Source organism: Chelonus insularis, unplaced genomic scaffold (genome assembly GCF_013357705.1).
Source record: "Chelonus insularis isolate UGA/USDA-ARS -01 unplaced genomic scaffold, ASM1335770v1 contig_93_pilon, whole genome shotgun sequence".
In the NCBI taxonomy this organism is placed as follows: Eukaryota; Metazoa; Arthropoda; class Insecta; order Hymenoptera; family Braconidae; genus Chelonus; species Chelonus insularis.
In genome coordinates this window covers 1,823,778-1,845,541 of record NW_023276782.1, presented here as the reverse complement: position 1 = coordinate 1,845,541, position 21,764 = coordinate 1,823,778, and the positions used below count along the sequence as shown (strand labels likewise).

The following is a 21,764-nucleotide window of genomic DNA, read 5'->3' as shown; positions in this document are numbered from 1 at the left end:
AAAATACTGGCGTTGAAAAAAATTATACTCTTTAAAATTAAAAGCCTGTGATTAGATAGCAGACGAATAATTTGCTCCATTAATATTTTAACTCGTCTCTAATTTAAAAACTTGTCCATCGTTTAAGTGATGCTCATCAATCAGTTTTTTCATGCCAAATTAATTTTATTGGATTAAAAAAAAAATGCAAACATATTTACAAATTAAATGGACAAGGGAAAATGAAGTTTTCATTTATTTTCAACTTAAATACAACCGACATTATTTTTTTTTTAAACAAAAAATAAAATTATGAATAAAACTTTAAAAAATTTTGAATTAGATTATTTTTAAAAACAATTAGACTTACTGGAAAGATATTATTACAAAATAACTAACATTTTTTTAAATTAATACCTAAATGTTGGTATTACTCCACAATGTTTTTATTCATACAAGATTTGTCAAGTGTTGTCTTGTAGTTTTTATTAGAATATTTAGAGGCCAAAATTACTCAGAAAAATACCGAAACTACATTTGAATAAAAAAACCATTTTTCACTCACTATTTTAAATAAATTAATTACCAGAAATTCTTTTTATTCAATGAGCAAAAAATTGAAAAAAATTAAAATGTCCATAAGAAAATATTTTCTTTCCATTTGATTGATTAAGACACTCCAATTGTTTAATCCCAAATAAAGTCTCTTTCAAGAAAGAAAAATTTATTCTAACCCACTCATCAAAACTTGATCAATATTCAAAGACTAAATTTAAGGCTTGCCACCCGAAGCTACAGAATTCACAACTTGTTAAATTTATTCCTCAAAGAACTATTCAAATGAAACTAGAAGTCTCACGTCGCTTTATTGTTTCCCTTTTTTTCTACATATTTTATAAATTCTTCAAAATCCTACTAAACTTCAGTCGTACATATTCATTACCAACTGATTTACTGTACACCAGACTAGATTTTTCTTAACTTAGAGCACGCAATTTGTCCTTCAGTAATTTTTTTATCGTCGAAACAATCTATTTCAACACATTTTATTCAATAAATCAATAAAATATCTCCCACTAATTTCAGATTAACAGACTACATGGAGGAATTTTATCGAATATCACGTTCCCATTTTTTTTGCTTATTTCAATCCTTGTTATACATTCTCGTGCTTTAAAATAGACAAAAAAGATAAATAGAAGGAAAATATTCGTCTGCTTAGAAAAAGTGTGTGGGACGAAGTTAAAAATATATGTGTTTTTTATAGGCAATAATATAAAAGGTTCTATCAGTGGATAATGACCTCAACAAAAAAAAAACATCTAAAAATAAATGCAATTATGTTAATAGTATTAAAAATTTAACATTAACAATAAAAAAAAACACTTGAAGTCGTTTTCTTTTTGCTCAATGCACCCATGTTATATTTTAAAAACATGGTTAATAAATTTTTTTGAAATATTTTTCTCACCACTCGACCAAGAGATACCTTGAAAGATTAAAAAAAAAAGACGGTAAAAATAATTTATTTACGCTAGTTAATGTTTATAAATGCTTAACAATGTTTTTGGATCTTTATAGTATAAACAGTTACCTTTGCATAAATCTTAGAGGAAGGCTAACAGTATATCGGCCCTTGAAGATCGGCAGTAAAAAGAGGAATAAGATGATGGAATAGATACACGGTTTAACGGACGAATTATTATAGCTAAATAAACTAACAGAGATTTAAGTGCAACTCGTAATATTCTAGGATAATAACTCAGCATGTATACCTATCAAGAAATGTATTTAAAGTTTGATTGGTAATATTCTTGCAAGTATTTTCTTGAAGGAAATAGGACTGTTTGGATCCAGTGAGACGAATGAATACGTAACAAATCGTTTCATGTCGACCAAGCATTTATTACAGATCGTTTGACACGCTTAACGGTTAGAAAACAGTAAGCAAAGAGTGGTAAAATAATACGTATGTAGATTACATGAGTTTTTAATGGGTGTATAAAATTTAGCACGAGAATACCAACATGACAGTTGTTCGTTTGGTCAAAGTGCGAAAATGTGTAGAGTATGACAGCACACTGTGTCTTGGGATGAATAGAAAAACGTGTGAAAAGATAGAAACATGAGTAGAAACGATTACAAAATTAGCTGTTAACTATTTCAAAGCATATACTGATGGGGCTAACTGCCAAGATATACAAAGACAGTATACAGAATTTCCGGAAGACGAGAAAGTGAACAAAAGCTCTTTCATGGATGCTTAAAGCCTCCTAGTTTACGGTTGTCTGGGTCGTGGAATAAACGAAAGTGTCTTGGATAATACTCGAAGAAAAGCCGAATGAGTATCTAAAGCCTCACTGACCTTATTTCCAGTTAAAGACAATCTTCGATCAATCATTGAGGTAAAATTGGATGCTACAAAGTAATTGGTTTTTCTCACCTTCTGCATCGATACACGGATCACCTTGAGGTTTTCAGACTCTTCTCTTTTCTTCTCATCGACTGATGCCCACGCGGTTACCATTGGCGTCGGCTTTGCAAGTATGTTTGCTTATTCTCCTCAAGGATGAGAGCTACATCCTTATATCCTTATACCAATGGGTCCAAGTGAGCGCACGTGTACGCACGTGAGAATGCGTTTCCCTCGTTCGCATTCGTCGCGCGATATACCCGAGCAATGTAAGATCTTGATGAGGATCTAACCGAGTGTCGAGGAGTGATCTCGAGCTGTGTGGAATGAAGAAGAGACCTACGGATCTTGGAGCTTCAAGTCTGTTCTTCTCCTGATGCACATCACGAGAGAGCATCTGGCGTTGGGAATGCACGCAAGTGATCTTTCGGGATGCCAAGGGGATAAATTGCATGCGATGCGTCAAGAATGCTAGTCGGCGGCGAGTCTTTAACGAGAGGAGGGATCAGAAGAGATCTGATCGCCCTACGGCGACGCATCAATGCCAATTAATCCTGAAATCAGACGACTCTTTTTGCTTGAGTTTAGTGAAGTCGTTGGTTGCGATTTATACGAAGGAAAGTTCACGTCGAGGACGGCACTTTGTCGCGCAACACGATATCATTTGGCATCGAGCGAAAAGTATATAAAGCCAATCGATGCTTCAATGAATCTTAGCTTCCTTCTTCTCCACCTCTTCCTTGTACTCTATGTTTCTGACAACAGCCAAACATATACGACGACCAAGTACACTAGAGTGCATTTCGTGTGCGTCGAGAATGCACTTGGATCCTCGGGCGAGGTTCCAGGCGCCGCCAATGAGGTTACTGGCCGCGCTCGAGTTCGAATCCCCGACGTTCTACGTACGTATGTACGTGAGAATATCGTGGAGTCTACTTCTATATAATGTATATACGCCAACTGATGTGTGTGCCCTCAAGCAACCATTCGAGAGAGATCGTGGGTGTGCGTATGGGATTGTGTTGTACGCCAAGTACATTGACGACGACTTGTCCTTACCTCCCTGCTGTATACAATCGTTCACTTTATGGGGTGTAAGGAGCCTCAACCTGTAGGCGTCAACGCAATCCTAAAAAACCTCTCGCGACTTCAAATTTACTTTGCGCCAAAAAATCATCATTATTCTTTCTATCGTGCTCATAAGATTAATGAAAAAGAAAAAAATAAGACAAGCAGAAACTCGCGAGGAGTCGCGAAAAAATTTAATTGATTCTACAAAATGATAAACACAGATGGGAGTGCATGTCTGCATTATTGAAAATCCTCACCCTTGGTTGAAAAAAATTTTGAAGCTTCGAGCAATGTTGGAGGGACGAAGGCTGATCAGAGCCAAGTCCTTACTACTTAATATGTGGCTGGCGTGTATATACATACATATATACGCGGAGGTGAAGAACGAATCTTCGATCTGCGGTGTGCGAGTAAGGGCAAACGAAAGATTCATCCGGAAGATGCCAACGGTGAGGAGAAACGAAACGAGAGATGAATACAAAGTGAGGAATGCAATGGTTTTCAAGAAAGAGCTGACATGAAATCAAAGAGAACGAAGCCAAGTTAAGCATACAACCATCGACTTCTTTATCCAAACAAGCGATTGAATTTGAATTCACCCTCGAGTTGCATCAGCAAGACATTTCGAGAGTTCTGTTATTTTTGATGACAATAAATTTGAAAAATTCTCCACTTTGCTTCTTACCCAGACACTTGGTTGTCTTGAAATGGTAAGCAACACTCTCTTTCGAGCTTTTTCATCTCTATTTATTTGTAATACCTGGCTCTCTCTTATTTCGCGGACTCTCGCCAACGTTCTCTTCGGTGTGTCCGGCTCCGCCTGACCGTAAAAGGCGAGCAGAAGGCCTTGGGCGCCCACGCCCTCTCGTCCCTTACTCTTTATCTCCTCGCCACTCACTCTCCTTCTCTTTTTACTCTCCCCCTTGACCATCGAGAATCACTTTTCCACTTGATAGAGATGAAATTATAATCGAACAAGTACTTCTTCTTCTCTTCTTCTTCTTCTTCTATATCCCATATACTATAATAGAAGAAAATTGAAGATTGACTAAATAAAAATTTAATCAATCACTTAATAGTTTCTGATCAATATTCCAACTGGCTCAGTATCATAACCAATATTGCCTCCACAGTGATACCATAGATAGATAAAGTCTCCATCACTACCTGGTTCCCTTCTCCATCTATTCTTCTTCTGCTGTTTATTCTTCTCGACAAAATGCACCGACTTGAAACCCGATTTTCGTTTATTTCTTTTTTGCCATTTCAACCCCAGACGATTTTTTGTCGTTACCTTCTAGAAGCGGAGAGCAATTCGAGTGAGTAGGAAATAAGAAGAGGCGAATTGTCGCTGGAGGTAAAAGCGACTGAGAAAAAGACAAAAGACTGACTGAGACGATTAGAGTGGAGAAGATAAAAGAGCCGAGGTATTCACGGTGAAAAGGAGAGAATTCTCGTTCGCGATGAGCCTCGTTGCCTCTGTGTGCAGCTATAAACACATAAATAAACTTGCTTGTGACACTAATACATATTTAATCACCACGGGGTCTTACGTGTGAGCAAGTACTCATGTGTATGAAGAGAATAGTCTTAGAGAACGGTGTGGTGAACGCGTCCATGATGAACTCCTGATGGCGGTGGGGGCCTGAGCGGTTCCCCAGCAGAACTGCAGGGGCCACTGTTGCGAGTAACGAGCACTCGAGCTAACGATCAACCGCCAGTCTCGATCGTTTCACTGTACCAGCGACACCTGTTTCGCGCAGCTAAAAAAAAACAAAGGTATGTTTGGTCTTGAAGTGTCGGGACCCAACTGTGACTGTTTTGTTGTCGGTTTTGGCCTGCGTCATCGTGCCCGGAAGCATTTAAAGAAAACACCTGCGGTTAAAAGGGAGAAATAAGTCAGGGAGAAATAAGTCAGGGAGAAACCTGAGAAGTTGGAGCGCGCGACCTGTAACGGAACCACGAGTCGCAGCTCGGGGGAAAAATTCGCCGGGCTCTTCCGCCTTTTCTCCATCACCTTTTCATTACGTCACGCGTGAATGCGAAGTCACGACAGGCTAATTCATAGTGATGATAATGATGATGATCGAGATCGTTTTGATCCCGTTGGTGTTCTGAGGTGGGTGCTCTAACGGAATGTCTGCTGAGAAAATTGACATTAAAAAAATAACAATTCGTGACCTGTGAAGTTTTATAGTTGTTGAAGAAAATACTGAGGGTAGTTTGTTAGAGTTTTTTACTTTGGATGACATCTTTGTCTGCTTTTTAATCAAAACTGAGGATTAACTGTAAACATTGCTCGTCTCTTAAATCGAGCCAAGGGATTTGTAAGTTTAAATTGGGTGATTTTGAGTATTTACTCAAGAACAAGGATTACAGTTGAATTTCCTAGTGACGGTAAAATGCAAGAACAAAACAACTATCTCATTTTCTCAATCTCATTCTCGTTGTATACACAAACGTACACACTTTGTCTAATTTATTCATTATTTCCTCAACATCTCTTATTTCATAATGCTAATTTTTCCATGCCCATATAAGTATCAAAGAAATCTATCAAGAAGCATAAAGTTGAACCATGCTTACTCTAGAGTACCAAAATGGAAAAAAAAGTGAGATCACACGGAAAGTCCGAGAAACTCTCTTCATGGCTCGTTGCACATACGGGTGCGCATCAAGCGGTTATCACCTCGGTTTCACTTTTTATCCCAGTGAGTCGGCTTTTCACCAAAAAAAAAATACACACTCACAAATCGATATTTGATTTCATGACAATCGAACAATAGTGGGTTTAACGTGGGACTGACCTAAAATAAATGAAAGTGTCGAGGACAATTTTATTTAGTAATAATTTGATGACACGTCAAATCACGCATTCCTTTATCTTATCATACATAATATTAACTCGCATGAAACAATAGGAATTTAATTAAACGCTTTAGCGGCAAAATTAAAACTATTATCGAATATAAATGGTCGTAATATATCTTTATGTGTCATCTTATATAAATTCGAGGACAACACTCTCAAAACAAGGACACCAAGTTGATATATATAAGATCTAAAGTGACATAATATGAATCCTGTTGATCTACCTTTAACACGCATCGAACTCTCTCTCTCAAGTGTATCATCAACCCATGTCCATAAATGATGCACGTCTGAAAACTCATTAATCATTGATGTCTCAATCGTTCCCAATAAATCTCCAAACTATTGTCTACAACTCAGCGGATTTAAATGTCAAGTTCTGAATATTTAACATGCTTTCTCCGCAAGCGATTCGATTATTAATTCTAAAGGCCGGAGGCAGAATGCACCCTGATAATTATTCCCGAGAGAATTGATCACGCGAGATCAAAGCATTTCTTAGTATCTTGCTTTCCTTGTCTTGTTCTTCATCCTGTAAAACGTCGACGCGAGCCAGATCGGAACCGGTCCTGCCGGATAGTGTCCTGTCGATTTTGCTCGCGGTGAGCAAACCGCCACCATCTTGGTACCGCCGAGTTTATCGATGACGTCAATGGAGACTTTGAATTACAGTTGGTGGAATTTTTCAAAACATTACCCATATTCTAGGAATTATCATTACTCATCATCAACAACATGCTCGTAAAAAGTCATTCAAACCGTGAAAAATATTTTTTCTCTATTTTTTATTTAACATTTTATCACACGACGAGTGAAAACAATCAAACTCAAATGTGTTTTTGAACTCGATATATACTTAAACAAGCGCACACCAAACGAGCAAACACACGCGTCCTCGACACGCTGGCTGGTAACGCACACGTGCTTGGAGATTATATGTAGTATGTGATGTGTGTACAACGATATTATTCCTTTACCCTGTAGATTGGATATACGTGTAAAGTATATACACTTACAAGCAGCTCGTTTTCCAACATCATACGCAGCGACCAGTGAAAGTCAAGCGGTTTGCGCAACCAGATCGACTGCGTTGTCTCCTGCGGCTTTTTAGGCGCCTTCAATTTTAAAAAGCCGACGCGTGGGCTTATTGGTTTATCATTCAGTGCCTCTGCAGATCGGAATAGATTGGAAATTTCCTACATTTTTAGTCATTCACAACAGTGTCTGTGTTGGTCTCATTTCAATCGTAAATGAATTTTCTCTCTTTGTCTAGCGATAAAAGTAAGGTCATCTAAATAACGGAATTACACGATACTCTTCAGATAGTAAAATGCAACTACATGCCCCAACTAATCATTTTAAATGGTTTTAAACTGACTTGTTTGATGGCAGGGAGAAAATCAGAGCAGTGATAAAATTCTCGTTATCTTTTCAAAGATGTTTTTAGATTCTAATGAGGCCATTTTTGAGAGAATAATTTTTTTTATTTTTTTTCATTCACAAGTAAAACGTTTTTGTTATGATTAGAAGGTTGTTTCTAGTTTTAAATGAGGATTTAGAGTGGAGTTTAAAAATGGCAAGAAAATTTCTCTTGGGATGTTCACAAGAGATAGTGGAATGCAAGTGCATACCCGAACTAATCATTTTAGACGGCATAAAAAGCAAGTAGTAACTCTTTAGCGCGTTTTATGACTTCCTCGAAGTTTATTAAAAAAAATTATCTTGACACATCTTTTCGTCATTTTATGGTTGTTTGGCGTATTATGACTCAAGCTCGAAGATGAGTGAAAATTGTATAGAGAAAGAATATAATATTTCCCATGACACGCGATGCTTTTAACTCTCTTGAGTCGTCGCCTCGAGGCTTTTGGAATAAATTTTTGCCAGTGCGGGAGATGAGTCCCAAGACGAAAACGATCCTGACGAAACCCCATCGGCATATTATCCATGTAGAGGAATGTAAGTACATCCCTTGGTTGGTGTATACGCACTAAGAATGAATAATGGGCAATGAAACTCGACGAGGAATTCGAGGCGGGTTGAGTCTTGGTGCTCTTACGGGTGTGCCTGTTGTATGGATATAAAAGAAACAACGTTTATATACACCTTGCTTTTCGTACATATCTTCTTTTTTAAGCATAAACAACCCATATGACGTCGTACATCTTCGTTTAAACATTTTTCCTTTTGTTTCAAGTCAAGTATTTTTTTCCAATTACTCTTCGTCGAAATACCTGATTTATTCGCATCGTTGCTCATGTTATGCTGATTGTTGGTTCAACATAATACAACTATGTCCACACCCATTAACACGTAATCCTTCGTAGAAATGAGCATGAGCTAGTTCTTGAGTATTCAACTCACTTTTCAGCTCGAGAGTGAAATATTAAATAGAGGCTGGCTTTTTTTTTTCTTCTACATCAAGTATTTATGTTTACATCAATTTGTCTGAGGAGGAATTTTTCGCAGTTATAAAACCATTGGAATAATTATTGAAAGGGAAGAGTAATAATTTTTTAATTTTATTGATGATTAAAATATATCTAGAGGTGGAGCTCAAGTCGTTTTTCGCGTTAAGGTAATTGCACTTGCATGCTAACGAAGCAATGTCTAATTACTACATGTCGGAAAGGCTATTGGTAATATTACAGAGAAGACGATACGTACAATATTACGAAAAAAAAATAAGTAAAAGATTTTATGAATGCATATGTGTAAGAGAGATATGGGAGGTAAGAGAATGGGAAATTAAAGATTCTGTAGTTATAGTAGCCATATATATATAAATACGAGACAGGAAATGACTAAGGCCGTAGATTTAAACTCATCTGCAAGATCGAGCGTCATTGATTTATTCATTTAGAAATTTAAAAATGGATTCAGGAAATTGTGATACTATAAGAATGATTGTGATCACACAATTAAATCTCGGTGACCATTACTTACGTGATCAATTAATCAAAGATGATGGCTTGTCATTATATAAGAAAGTTGTCTATTTAAAATTGCAGAGTAGAAGCCATGACGTAGCTACAACCGGTTCTATTCGGGATTGAGGAGACTTGGATGAAAAAATGAAGGTGAGTTGAAAAAAATTCGAATAGATTTAAGTATACCAATCACATTATGTTTGATATTTATGTCTCATGCTTTACTTTGAATTAAGCTTTTTATTTCGCTTTCAAGCTTAGATGAGTTGAAAAAGATCAAAGATAATCCCCATGACAATAAAGATATTTTAACTAGGGAAATTGTTGAAAAAGGTTTCACTTTAGATTCATGATAATTGATGTCTTCTCAATAGATAATTAAATTTAATTATTTAATTTGAGAAAAAGTGAATAGATATTTTATTAATTGATTTTTATGGGTGTGATTATTTATTTATTAGAAAAATTATTTATGGTTATTAGTTTGAGGCAGGTTCATGTAGCTACTTGGTTTATATATTTCTTTATTTTGAAATTTATTTATGTACTATGATCAAGATTAAGACATGAGATAATTTGTAGAGTATTCATATTTTATAAAATAGGATTAATGAATATTTCATTAGTTCAGAAGGTTTTTTTCTTTTTGATATGGATTTTAATATGACATTGGGAGGAGAAATATTCATTTTATTAAAGATGTATTTTTTTAATTAGTCATGGAGAAATATTTTCTGGTTTTGGTTAAATATTGTTTGAAGAAGAGTGTGAAATGTTTGCATAAAAAATATCTGTGGTATCATTAAATATGATTAAATTTATGATATATAGAAATTCTCTGCTGGCAATAAATTTTGAATTTAAAAATATTTTCGTCTTCATTAGTCATAAAGAAAAATATTTCTTCATTTTATTTAGAAATTTTTTTGAAGAAATATACATAAAAGTAAGTTAATTAAAAATAATTTTTTTCGATTCAATTTTAATCATTTTTTGAATAAATTAACAAACAAACAAATTAATTTTTAAAATTAAATCAACTTTTTGTATTCAAAACAATTGTTTGAAAGACAATATATAAATTGAATATATGATCTTAATTCAATGATAAGATTTTAAGTTGATAAAAACCATTGCCTTGTGTGGAAATTTTTAATTGAAATATTAAAACATAATCAAAAATATAAATATAATTAAACTGATGTAAAAACAGTGTTTTTGACTTCTTGAATAATAATTATAATTATTCAAATAAAATCATCCAAAACTTTCACACGAAAAATGTTTAGAAATGTCTTATAAATAAAACAATTCAATAAAAAAAAAATACAATTAATTCCAAGTCAAAGTTTTTCGTCACCAAATGAAAATAACAATTTTTTTTCTGCACTAAATCCTTTCTTAAAACAACAAAAAACAATTTTAAGAGAATATAATAAAATTATACTTAAATAATATAATTATTACAATTAAGAAACAAAATTTAATTTTTTTAATTTTAATTGCACATAAAAATAATCCTTACTCAGCTCTCAATGCCCAACTTAGTAATTTTTAATTAAAAAATCCTCATCAAGGAACATTCATTCCGTTATAACAAGTTTATCACTGCAGCATAAATATTTAACAACAACAATTCATACTTTTATTGTATGGATAACATGTCAATTTATCGAATAATTATAAATAATTGTCATGAGAACGTGAATTGAGAGAATGTGCCAGTTGTGACATGTAAGCAGTAATATATTAATATTATACGATACGAAAGAAATCGAGATACATATTTTCCTAGCACAAACTAGCCGGTGGTAACGGTGTCTCTGCGCAACAGAGCATGTTATACTCAACAGTAACTAAGGAAGTAATGCACTCGTGCACTAATGTATAAGGAGAAGAAGTAGAAAAATATCCTATTGCCCATTCTTGGACGAAATTCCAGTGAGCCATGATCATCGATGTGATTCACAGTCTATACTCGATGCGAGCCTGGTATTTGCATAAGTTACGTCGATCCTACGGCAAAAAAGGAAATAAATAACGTACTTTAGTCAAGTCGAAACAGTTGAGGAGTAAGAAAGAAAGAAGATGCAATGAAGCGTGTGATAAGAAGTGACTCTTGGACAAGATCATCTGATCGTTTTAGTGTGATGTTAAATCACGTCCATTTCTTTCTTATACTCTTTACATTATATTTTTTTTATTCCTTTAAAGATGTAAACACGATCGACATCACGTACAACAAGGGAATAAATTTTATTCCAGTTACAGCGGATGAGATTACTATTGATACTGATGAAGGCTTACGGAAATCTATCATTAACTCCGACCTCAATCTAATTGTAAAACCCACTGTGATTGAGATATATAACGTTTCGTGCTACAGAAATATCACTATCGACACTTACTTTTATGTAATTAAAGTATAGAAAGGTTTCTGTCACCTCTAATATCTCCAACTACATATATATCTATAGATATGTGGACTCTAAATCAAGTATTTCTATGCGTCCTTGCAGCTGCGATTTAGTTGCACACGTGCTTGAATAGTCTTTGACAAGCTGCTGAACTGCAGAGAGTGAAAGTAATGTTAAACTGGAATTCAGTCTGACGTATTTTAATCCTTCGAATTTTTTTTTTTTTTCGTTACCGTTCAATGCATTACCAGTTCTTGGTTGTTGGATGTCCATTCTCTTTAATATATAATAACTAGAATTCGAGATATATGTTGGGGTAATTATATTATGAAAATCGAAGGAAATATTCCGATGAAAGGAAAAGCTATCGGAAGAGTGAAAGAAACCTTCTAATTATCTGTAGCGAGATTATCATTTTCTAGTTTTTAATTATTTCATTATCATATAAATGTAGGTACTTTTTTTTTATTACTTTCATTTCTGAAATTAAATCATTTAGTTGATAGACATTATTTTTTTTTTTTTTTGTTAGATAATGATGATTAATTTTTAAAGATAGTAGTGGTGTTATAAAAAATGATCTTTTTATCGATGTCAAGATTAATGTGAAGGCGATAGGAATTTTGTTTGAATATATTATTAAATGTTGTGATGGATTATATGTATGTAAGGATGTTTCATAACTTTGAAATTTTTTATGGCTATCAACGGAGCTGTAAAAAATATTATTATATTCTGAATGTGGGTTGAGATGAATGCAAATAATATGTAATACTTTTCGAATGTTTTGTTCAAGTTTAATGTCCGCATAGCAAAAAAATACTGTGTTCATCATTTGAAATGTTGGAAAAAAAAAATGGACAAAGCAGAAATTGCGAGTGTCCTCAATTCAATAACGATGTTTATTACGAAATAAACGCCGCAAGCATTTCGAAAGTATTTTTAAAAATTGCATTTTTGCATCACCTGTAAAAAAAAATGATACCGAATCAAATGCTTTTAAAGTTAGTCCTGCTCTTTTGAATATCTTATCTCTCTAAGTTGTTTCACTGCCTGTTGAATTTAAACTTTGACTTGGAATTTTTAGATGATATTTTTAGAAACTTATTGATACTCAGGAGTGTTCAGAGAAAAAATATCTCCTTGTATTATCGTATTTTTTTTTTTGAATAATTTTTTCTAGTAATTTATTCATTGTTTTTTCATACTAAAGTAGCCACTTATCAACTCTCCTTCCAGATGATTGGGTTAACATACGTCCTGCTCATTATTTTGGGATTCAAAGGAGCTTGGACACAAAGTAACTATGCATCCCAAGGAAATAGCATCGAATATCAACCAGGACTGCCTCCGAGCACAGTTCTCGATGGCAAAGTTACAAAGTTGGACGAGCTGTCTCCTATAATATTTCTCAATCGTACGAAAGCCTACTTAAATTGTAGCCAAGGCAGCATGCAGGTGGAACTTAAGTTCGATGAGCCGTTCTACGGTGTTGCCTACGCAGATTTCGATCGCAACAGCGCTTGTATGGTGAGGGGACGTGGGTTGAATCACGCAGAATTGGAACTGCCTTTAAAAGGTGAGTGAAAGAAAAGTTGTCAATGATATTCCACATCTTATCTTTAATGACTCAACTGAGTATGCTCTTTAGGATGCGGTACGAAGCAAGACCCACAGCGTGTATTCACAAACAACATCGTTGTCCGCTTCCATCCTGGTCTTGAGATGGACGGGGACGAGGTCATTACGATAATCTGCCGATATCCCCCTCCTATCACTCCCAAACCATCACTCGCTGAGGGAGTGTAAGTATCGTTCATTTTCATTTAATTCAATAGCAAATCTATTCATGTGTATAAATCCAATTACTTAATGACTCAACCATTTCTACAGATTACCACCCATCCCAGTGGAAGTAGCAGAGGCCCCATTAAAAGGCTTTCAGATTTTACTAACAATCTGTGCACTTTTATTTCTCTCACTTCTGTTACTTGGACTTGGATGCTCTTATCTATGTCTAAAACGGCGCAATATTCGTGTAGTTCATCGACATCCTTTTGGAAGCGCAACAGGATCGGAAATTACAAAACTGTCAAGCTCTTCACTTGGACATATTTCAATGTTTGAAGGTCTCAAGATCCCTCGTGCACACACACTTTTACATACTGCTGCCTCATCTTCAGGTAGCGAAGCGAACCTTGTAATTGATCATTCGGATACTCTTCCAAGCGATTACCCAAGCGAGAGCCACTCAGAAGTCGGTATGGATACGACCCACGCCTACGGCTTTGATGAAATCATTCATTCGACTCGTTCAACAACATCTTTGACACCTGGACTATCTCAAATTGATGAGGTGAGGTCTCTTCCTGTTTCGTCAGTCGACTCTTATGACAACAAGGCATTTATTCACACCCAAGACATTCACACTGCCAGTTCACTGTACTCTGAAACTACCGCTGATGTAGAAACGTCAGCTATAACAAGTATGGCTGCTTCAAGAATCTCGGTGCCACGACATCCAGTAGCTGTACCTATTGAACCCAAGTTTGATGTCCAAATGAGAGTTAAAAGAGCACCACCTCCTCCAAGTCCACTTCCTTCAGAGTCTGATGCTAGCATTGCTTTGGAAAGGAATCTCACAACTATTCTTGAACGAGAAGAGACCATTAGATCTGCTGAAAGCCCCACACCACGTCTTACGACCTTCTCATATGTACCAGAGCTTCATAGTCCTCCGAGCAGTATGATTTCCCGACAACAGACACCACCAGTCTACTCGAGAATTCTTAGAAAACAAGCAGAGAGGGAGAGTCTTGAAATAACGTCAACGCCTCAAGCATCACCCGCTGCAACTCTTCATCGCCCGCGATCACTTACTACCCTTGAGGAATTTACTGAAACCAGAACAATGACCGAAGTGACTGATGCTTCACATGCCAAGTACAGAGTTGCAAGTATTTTAGCTCCAACGCCACCTCCACCACCACCTATTGTCCCAACTCATACGTCAATTCAACAACGTGAACATATTCGAGAACAAGTTGAACCTCTTGTTGAGCCGATAGTCGCTTCAAGACGACCAGAAATTACAACACATGAGGTAGATGATGTTTTCCTCAGGACTGTTACCGAGAAGAAAACGATTGAAGATGTAGAGCGTCATCAACGTGAAATAACCGAGTATTATGCAAAACCTAAACCAGATCCCAAGTGGGATGTTACCATCAGAAATTATCCAGTAGAGGAAGCACCACCTTCTCCACCACAGTGGGAAAATTTCTCAGATGTTAGTTCAGCATCAAATTTAACTCTTGTCAATGAACATTTACCCATCAGGCCTATAGATGAGGTTGATTCAACTATTGAACCAACTTACAGTCGTGCTGAAATGCCATCAAGATCTCCTCATGGTTTGGACACCGAGAGCATTGGTGACAAATGGGAGACACTCTCTCGAGTTCTTGAGCCAAGATATTCTGGAGAACTGACTGATGATGAGCGAGAAAAGTGGAGAGAAGTAATTACTACTGAGAGCACTTTGAGGACACTTTTGTCTGAAGCAGTTGTTAAAGAGGATTACGAATTGATCAGAAAAGACGCTAGATATCAAACACTCTTCCCTCCAGCCAAGTGGGATGTTATTATTCGTATTCTCAGTCCACCACCAGCATCATCAGTAGCTTCTAGTAAAAGTGGACAAAGATATAAGAGAAGTAAAGGTTCTGAATGGGATAGCAGATCAAGAAGATCATCTCTACCAACGTTGTATGAATATGACAGTGATGGAGGCACTTCTATCAGAACTCAAGATGTTCCAGGAGCTCCTTCTGAAGATAGAGGTAGACGATTAAGTACCATGACCAGAGGAGGAAGTGAAGTTGATCTCAGATCAGAGACAGAGACGATAAGAGATTTTAAAATGCAAAGAGATGATGTCAGTGTAAGCTCTTATGAAGCAGATTCCTTAGTTAGATCTCTTAGCCAACCAAGTTTAGCAAGATCAGGTTCTGAATTTACTGAACATTGGGGACTACCTGCTAGAAACCTTCGAGCGTGGGCTCCTGAACCTGAAGACATTACAAGCTCAACTGAAACAACTCCAGTCGCTGTCAGAAGAGGAGATAGAGTAGAAGTGATGGCATCATTCGATTCTGGTGGTCATCAAGGCCCCAGTGGTGTTACCAGTACCTTTACAAGGTCTACAAGATATTCCGAAAGAGAAACTGTCAGAGTCACTGAAGGAACAAGACCTTCTAGTTGGTTCCATGATGATTCAGAGCCTGAAATGCAGATATAAATGCACTTGTCAACGAACGAAACATTACGACAATTCTTGAATCTTGTCAAGAAGATTAACAGAATTGATGGAGCACCGAACTTGCCGATTAAGATAAATGTTAAATAACCGAAGCATTTACACTGCCACGTTTCGGACTGACTTTTTTTTTCGAACCAACATTTCACTGTCGGATTTAAAGACTTGATTCTTCATGAGTCAATGTAGCAGTCATTTTATAAATGTTTTCAAAGTAAAACAATAAAACTTTAGTGTACTGCCTTAATTTTTTGCTGTGTACGAATTGAAGTCGTTTACTTTGATCCATCAAAATGGACAGTTTCTATTTTTTGTATCACTGTACAATCTTTTCAGGATCATTCAAGCTGGACTTTCCACTTACCACTCGTATCCAATCTCAAGCCGTCCATTTTTTTTTAACCCATCTCAAGAGATTACTTGTAAAACGAGTGGGACTGTAGAGTTTGGCCTTGAGTTCTCGGTAATTAAAAATTAAACACCGAGAGCAATCATTTCGTCATTTAGTCAATTAACATTTGGCTTTCTAATCGTGACATAATATCATCTAACATCATCAAAAATATTATCAATTTATTATCAAATGGAACCGTTTCAAGAATGCAAACAAAAGAGAGGTAATTCGAAGTAATTTGCAAACATCCGCGTACTAGTGATAATAGATATGTAGGTCAGACAACTAAAAAGATACGGTGCTGGGTCTACGCTTCGCTCTAGAATATAAACACCTCTGATAGAGAATAAGAAATGTACTTATTTTTTATAAATATATAAATCAATTTTTGTATGAATAAAAATGAATGAAATTTATTTCCTCCAACAAGCAATGGAGAATCACGTACATTAGCGAAAGCGACGTTCTACTATCGTCTGTACAGTAAAAAGTTAAAATTGAAATAAGATTAAAAAAAATAAAACGTTGACTTAATGAAATGAAAAAATTTAATTAGCAATGTCTTTTCTTGAAAAATAAAATATTAAAAGTGAAATTAGTGAAACAATTATGATTTGGTCTTATAAAAGTCTGTCTTACTTGCCATAATTTTATTTTAAATTTTCATTTGTGATTCTCACGAGCTTCTTTCGATTAACCTTGTAAAGAAAAAAATGAGTATCTAGAATGAGGTGCTAAACTGTACATAAAATAAAAAATTAAATGAGATGACGAAGAGTGAGTGGAGAACGAGAGAGTAAAGTAACAGAAGAAAAGTCAAAAGTACTTTACTAAATAAAATACGTATATATATAAATATATATATATATATATAGTAACATGATAAGATGTATGTTATTTTTAACTCAAAGAATAAATATAAAAATAGAAAAAAAATAACATAAAGAATATTGAAAGCAACTGAACACCAGCGAAGACCTGTATATTCACTGTACTTGACTTTTTATTATGAAATAAATGTAACAATGCTTCTACTATATGCAATACTGTAACTTGATTATCCTTCTCAAGAGAATCATTTTCATGACTTCAAAGCAAAACATTTTTTCCTGGTAGAATATTTAACTAAGAATTCTTTCTGTCTGTAATCATACTAACTCTTAGCAACAGATTAACTCCAATCGATCTTCCTTCAGACTCCAATAATTAAGTTACATGAAGGAGACTGCAGATAAATGGAAAATAAATTCTCTGTCCTCACTCAATTCTCCTTGTCAACATTTTATAATTCAAATACAAGAGAAATATCCAATTTATCATGCATACGTGTCTATAAATCGTTGCATTATAGACGTGTATTGGAAAAGCAGCTGGAACTCACGTGACTTGTTTACAATAGAAGCAAGGTTTATTTTTTAGTCAGACATATATCATGCTCTTCAACTTCTTAAATATTTCCTTACCTATATTTTTGCATTACGCAAGCATTGTTTGCACGATTAGTATTGTCAAATTTATAACAGTAATTATATAAAATAATACATTCAAATAAAATTTCTTCTTTATTAGAAATAAAATTGACGTGGTTAAATAACCTTGGCCAAGTAAAATTCAAGGTAACCTTTAGTAGGTTGTATTTGAGTACATTGTTGAAAATGTTTCAAACTGTGATTTAAAGATTTAATGCTTTTATCAATAATGAGCGTTTCACAGAGATTTTTGTTAATGATGACTTAATAATTACTATAGTGATTTATTTCAATGAATTATTTTGAAAAGCATCAAACAATCCAGTCAATTGGTGAAGTATTATTTGATGAAGGTTTTCTAATTTATTTTATTTTTTTTGTATTTAAATTAATTTTTTTTTTTCGTCTACTTTATAAGAGAAATCGAGCCAAGAAAGTTTTCTGGGATAAAATGACCCATTTTGGAGCTTCAGAAATAATTTCATAACTTTCTAAAAAATAAATTGGTAATCAATCACAATCAATCTGGTAAATTATAAGACAATTTTATTTAAATTATTATACCTAATAAATCAGAGATGAATAATATGTAATAAAATCTCGTAAGAAGTTTTTGTTTTATAAATGGTTGAAATCCTTGGAGAGGTCATCTTTTCTTAATTTCTCTAATCTTTTTCGTGAAAAAGAAACGTTTAAAAATGTGCAGCAATATTTTTTTTTTTTTTGATTCCAGCCGTTCTAATTAGAAACATGGAAAAAAGCCTTTGATTTATTCCAATAAATTATAGGACTCATTCCAATGATGGCAAAGTAATTTCAAGTTCACATTGCCAATATTTAATTTATTGCTTTTTTTGTTTTAACAACCAAAGTTAATTACAAATTAACATGAGTAAAAATCCCATTCCGACACAAATTAATTTTTTAATTGAGAACATTACTTATCGAAATTATAATAAAAGAATGTCCACGTAAAAAACAATGCGTCAAACAATGGATTTTTTCAATACTTTAAAAGCCATAGAATTTATTGAGTCGATGAAGAAAAATTATTCTCTATTCGTGTCATTATATTGAATTCTTTTATTCTAAAAAACAAGAATTCCTATGAAATAGAGCAATAGCTATAGAACAAACTTGAAATGAGTATTTTACAATCTATTGTTATAAATAATCATTCCTTTTCTGATAAGAACAATCATGATAATTCTTCTAGAAATAATAAGTAGTTGTATAATTAAAAACAATTACACTAACAGAGTTGCAAAAGTGAGTGTAATCTACTAGATAACATGGTAATCATTTTTACCACCTTGTCTTCACGTGCAAATATATGCCGCTCAATTATTTATAATGATCCATAATTTATTCTTGCTTATATCATGTTGAGAAGTATTTTAAAAATATTAAATACCATCTTCAAGAATCGTGTATTGAATAAAATGTGTTGCTTGTTGTGCAGTTGATTTGATCAGTTTTGATAGTAAAAGCGATTGCGGAGTATCGGGCGTCACAACGTCTCATCTGGATTGTGGAAAACAAGCTCCCCGTTCAGTCAAAGTGTCTCAGAAACACAAGATAAGAGTAGTGGAAGATATCAAGAAGAGTGAGAGATGACGCAGGCGCGCGCACACTCATTTGAGTATCCTGTGTAGACCGTGAAAGCTACCCCGTGTCTCTGTGAAATGGAGCAGTCCCTAAGAACGTGTTTCTAGAGTGGTAGAGACATAGAAGAAGATAACTATGCTTCCGGCTGGAGCAAGAGAGACAATAAAAAGGGAGCGCAGACTTAAGGTAAACGCATGATAGCAGAGGAAGCGCTAACGGGGTGGCTAACGGCGTGGGGTTGCATTGGTGGGGTTGTCGCGTTTGTGGAAGGTGGCACGCCGATTATGCTACCCTATAGGTACACCTGCATTCAGTTCTAAAGCGGCTCTCCATCCTGGACCATCATCCGTGGCTTGACAAGCTTTCGAAACGTTCGAAACTCAAGACTGTGAGAAATTTAGTTTCTTGTTGGCTTGAGTTTTTTTCATTCAACGCAAAATGATTAATCGTGATCTTGAACTTGCCAAATACGTCAGTAAATTAAAATTGGCGGGCAACTTCTTTCTCCGAGGTCCTGACATTTGGCTGCATCGTTGAAGAGTCAACTACCTGTTACTTCAGGTATAAAACGCGCCACACGGGAAAAATGCCAAGACATATTAGCCCACCAGTGAATTTAATGTGGTTGAAGACGAATGCGTTTGTAGGTGTTGGTCGAAAAATATGTGAATTAACTGATGAACTCATTTTTATTGGTATTTTTAAGTGAAATTAGCTTGATATTAGTTTTATTAAGTCAATTCATTGGTGTTGTTGATTGTATATTCTATTAAAAAGGAATACCCACCAAGGAATATTCCGCACATGTAGCGGGATAAGAATTGTCGTCTAGACGACTGTAAATTTTTTAAGGATGAGCTCGTTGAGGAGGACGGCAAATCAATGCGCGCGCGAAAACGCACCGCCGCGCCGGTATGCTCTCGTGCCAATAAGTCCACACGCCAAAAGTGTAAAGAGCTTTCTCTACGGAAACACCGCTTTCCCAGGATCCCCATTAAGACTTCGCTCCAAGTACGAACTGAGGTCCATCAGTTTCGAGGGTAGCAAAGTGCTGCCCTGGACGATAAGGTAAGTTAAACAACCAAAAACTATCAACTTCATCACTCAACATGACCATTAAAGTTTCAAGTGAAATTACCCTTATTTTCACTTTATCACGGTTTCAAATTTTCCCCTCACAAGTTTCACCATTTCCAGTGTCTATTTTATCTCCTCAATTACTTTAGAATTATTTTGAAATTTGAGTACAATCATTTCAATGAATGTTGAAGAAAATAAGCCGATCAGATTGAATCGATATAAAAGTTAAGTATGTATATGTATTATTCACATTCTATATCAGTCAACGTGACGACGTGATAATAATATAAAATGGGCTTCTCACAAAGGCATTATAACAGCCAAGTGGTGCGTGACGACAGTAATTGATTGATGTTTTCCTCGAGTGCACGAGAATTGCTCGATTAAAATAATTTTATACACTTTTGTTTAAGCTGAAATTTAATATCTCTTACAAAAGTAATTCTAATCGAATTGGGATCCAAACTCCTTCAAACCCGATTAAAATTACCTCTATAAAGCGCTATTTATATACAGATTTTAATTGACAAAGTGATGAGCGTTTATGCTGAAAACCCGATGTTCTTATAATAAACAGTACCTGAGTGTGTTCCTGCTTAAACTTGATAAAAAAAAACAAGGTTGTTCAGATAAATGACATATTTTAATATTCTAGTTTAAATGTAATTTAAATTTTTGAAACAATACTTGATGGGTTCTTCTTGTCGAGAGGATCTTATTTATGTTTATCATAAATAAAAACTTCATCTTGCTCAACGAGCTATCAGAATTGATGCAATAATAAATAATTTTGTAGTTGAATTCTCTCGAGTCTTTCCTTGAAATGGTATTTCAAATAAACTTGTTTCCGTATGAATTCACACTAATTCTTCATTTTAACTAACCAAAACTTTCATCATTTTAATGATTACATTTGAATTTAAAGTTCAAATTTAAAGATAATTTATTTACATTTGTTGTTATTTTTTAATTTAAAAAAAAATCTGTAATAAATTTTAATCTCTATAACATAATAAATAAATCCAATTTATATGCATCAATCGTTGAAATAAATAAACCAATAACACTTTATGTAATATGATTTTAAACAACGTCATTCTTTCGGTAATATTAAAATAAAATATTTTTAATAAATCAAGAAACATTAAAGATAATTTTTTTTAATATATTAATTAGAAATAAAATTATTACTTTAAAATAAATATTGATTGAAA

General features: G+C 34.7%; 2 protein-coding genes across 3 annotated transcripts in view; both read left to right on the top strand.

Annotated features, from left to right (window-relative positions):
• The first annotated feature begins 5,137 nt into the window (after positions 1-5,137).
• On the top strand, positions 5,138-17,432 carry pot (papillote). 2 transcript variants are annotated; one of them, XM_035092063.1, is made up of 5 exons: positions 5,138-5,242; positions 9,346-9,414; positions 12,921-13,260; positions 13,333-13,486; positions 13,575-17,432. In XM_035092063.1, exons 2-5 carry the CDS (start codon positions 9,409-9,411, stop codon positions 15,979-15,981), a joined length of 2,907 nt encoding a protein of 968 aa, XP_034947954.1. In that variant the 5' UTR covers positions 5,138-5,242; positions 9,346-9,408; the 3' UTR covers positions 15,982-17,432. The 2 variants fall into 2 exon arrangements, with proteins under 2 accessions (XP_034947954.1, XP_034947955.1); XM_035092064.1 differs by lacking the exon at positions 5,138-5,242 and adding an exon at positions 7,383-9,265.
• A 1,933-nt stretch (positions 17,433-19,365) lies between these two features.
• Positions 19,366-21,764, top strand: part of LOC118072403 (GTPase-activating Rap/Ran-GAP domain-like protein 3) — a 35,141-nt gene continuing 32,742 nt past the window's right edge. Inside the window, exon 1 of the mRNA XM_035092259.1 lies at positions 19,366-20,538. Within this exon, the coding sequence (XP_034948150.1) occupies positions 20,324-20,538 (215 nt within the window). The 5' untranslated portion in view covers positions 19,366-20,323. The remainder of the gene's footprint in view (positions 20,539-21,764) is intronic.

Excerpts from the sequence above, each read along its gene's own strand:
- pot (XM_035092063.1), top strand. Across the intron at positions 13,261-13,332 it reads ATTGGAACTGCCTTTAAAAG|GATGCGGTACGAAGCAAGAC; the intron begins GTGAGTGAAAGA and ends TATGCTCTTTAG. Across the intron at positions 13,487-13,574 it reads CCATCACTCGCTGAGGGAGT|ATTACCACCCATCCCAGTGG; the intron begins GTAAGTATCGTT and ends CCATTTCTACAG.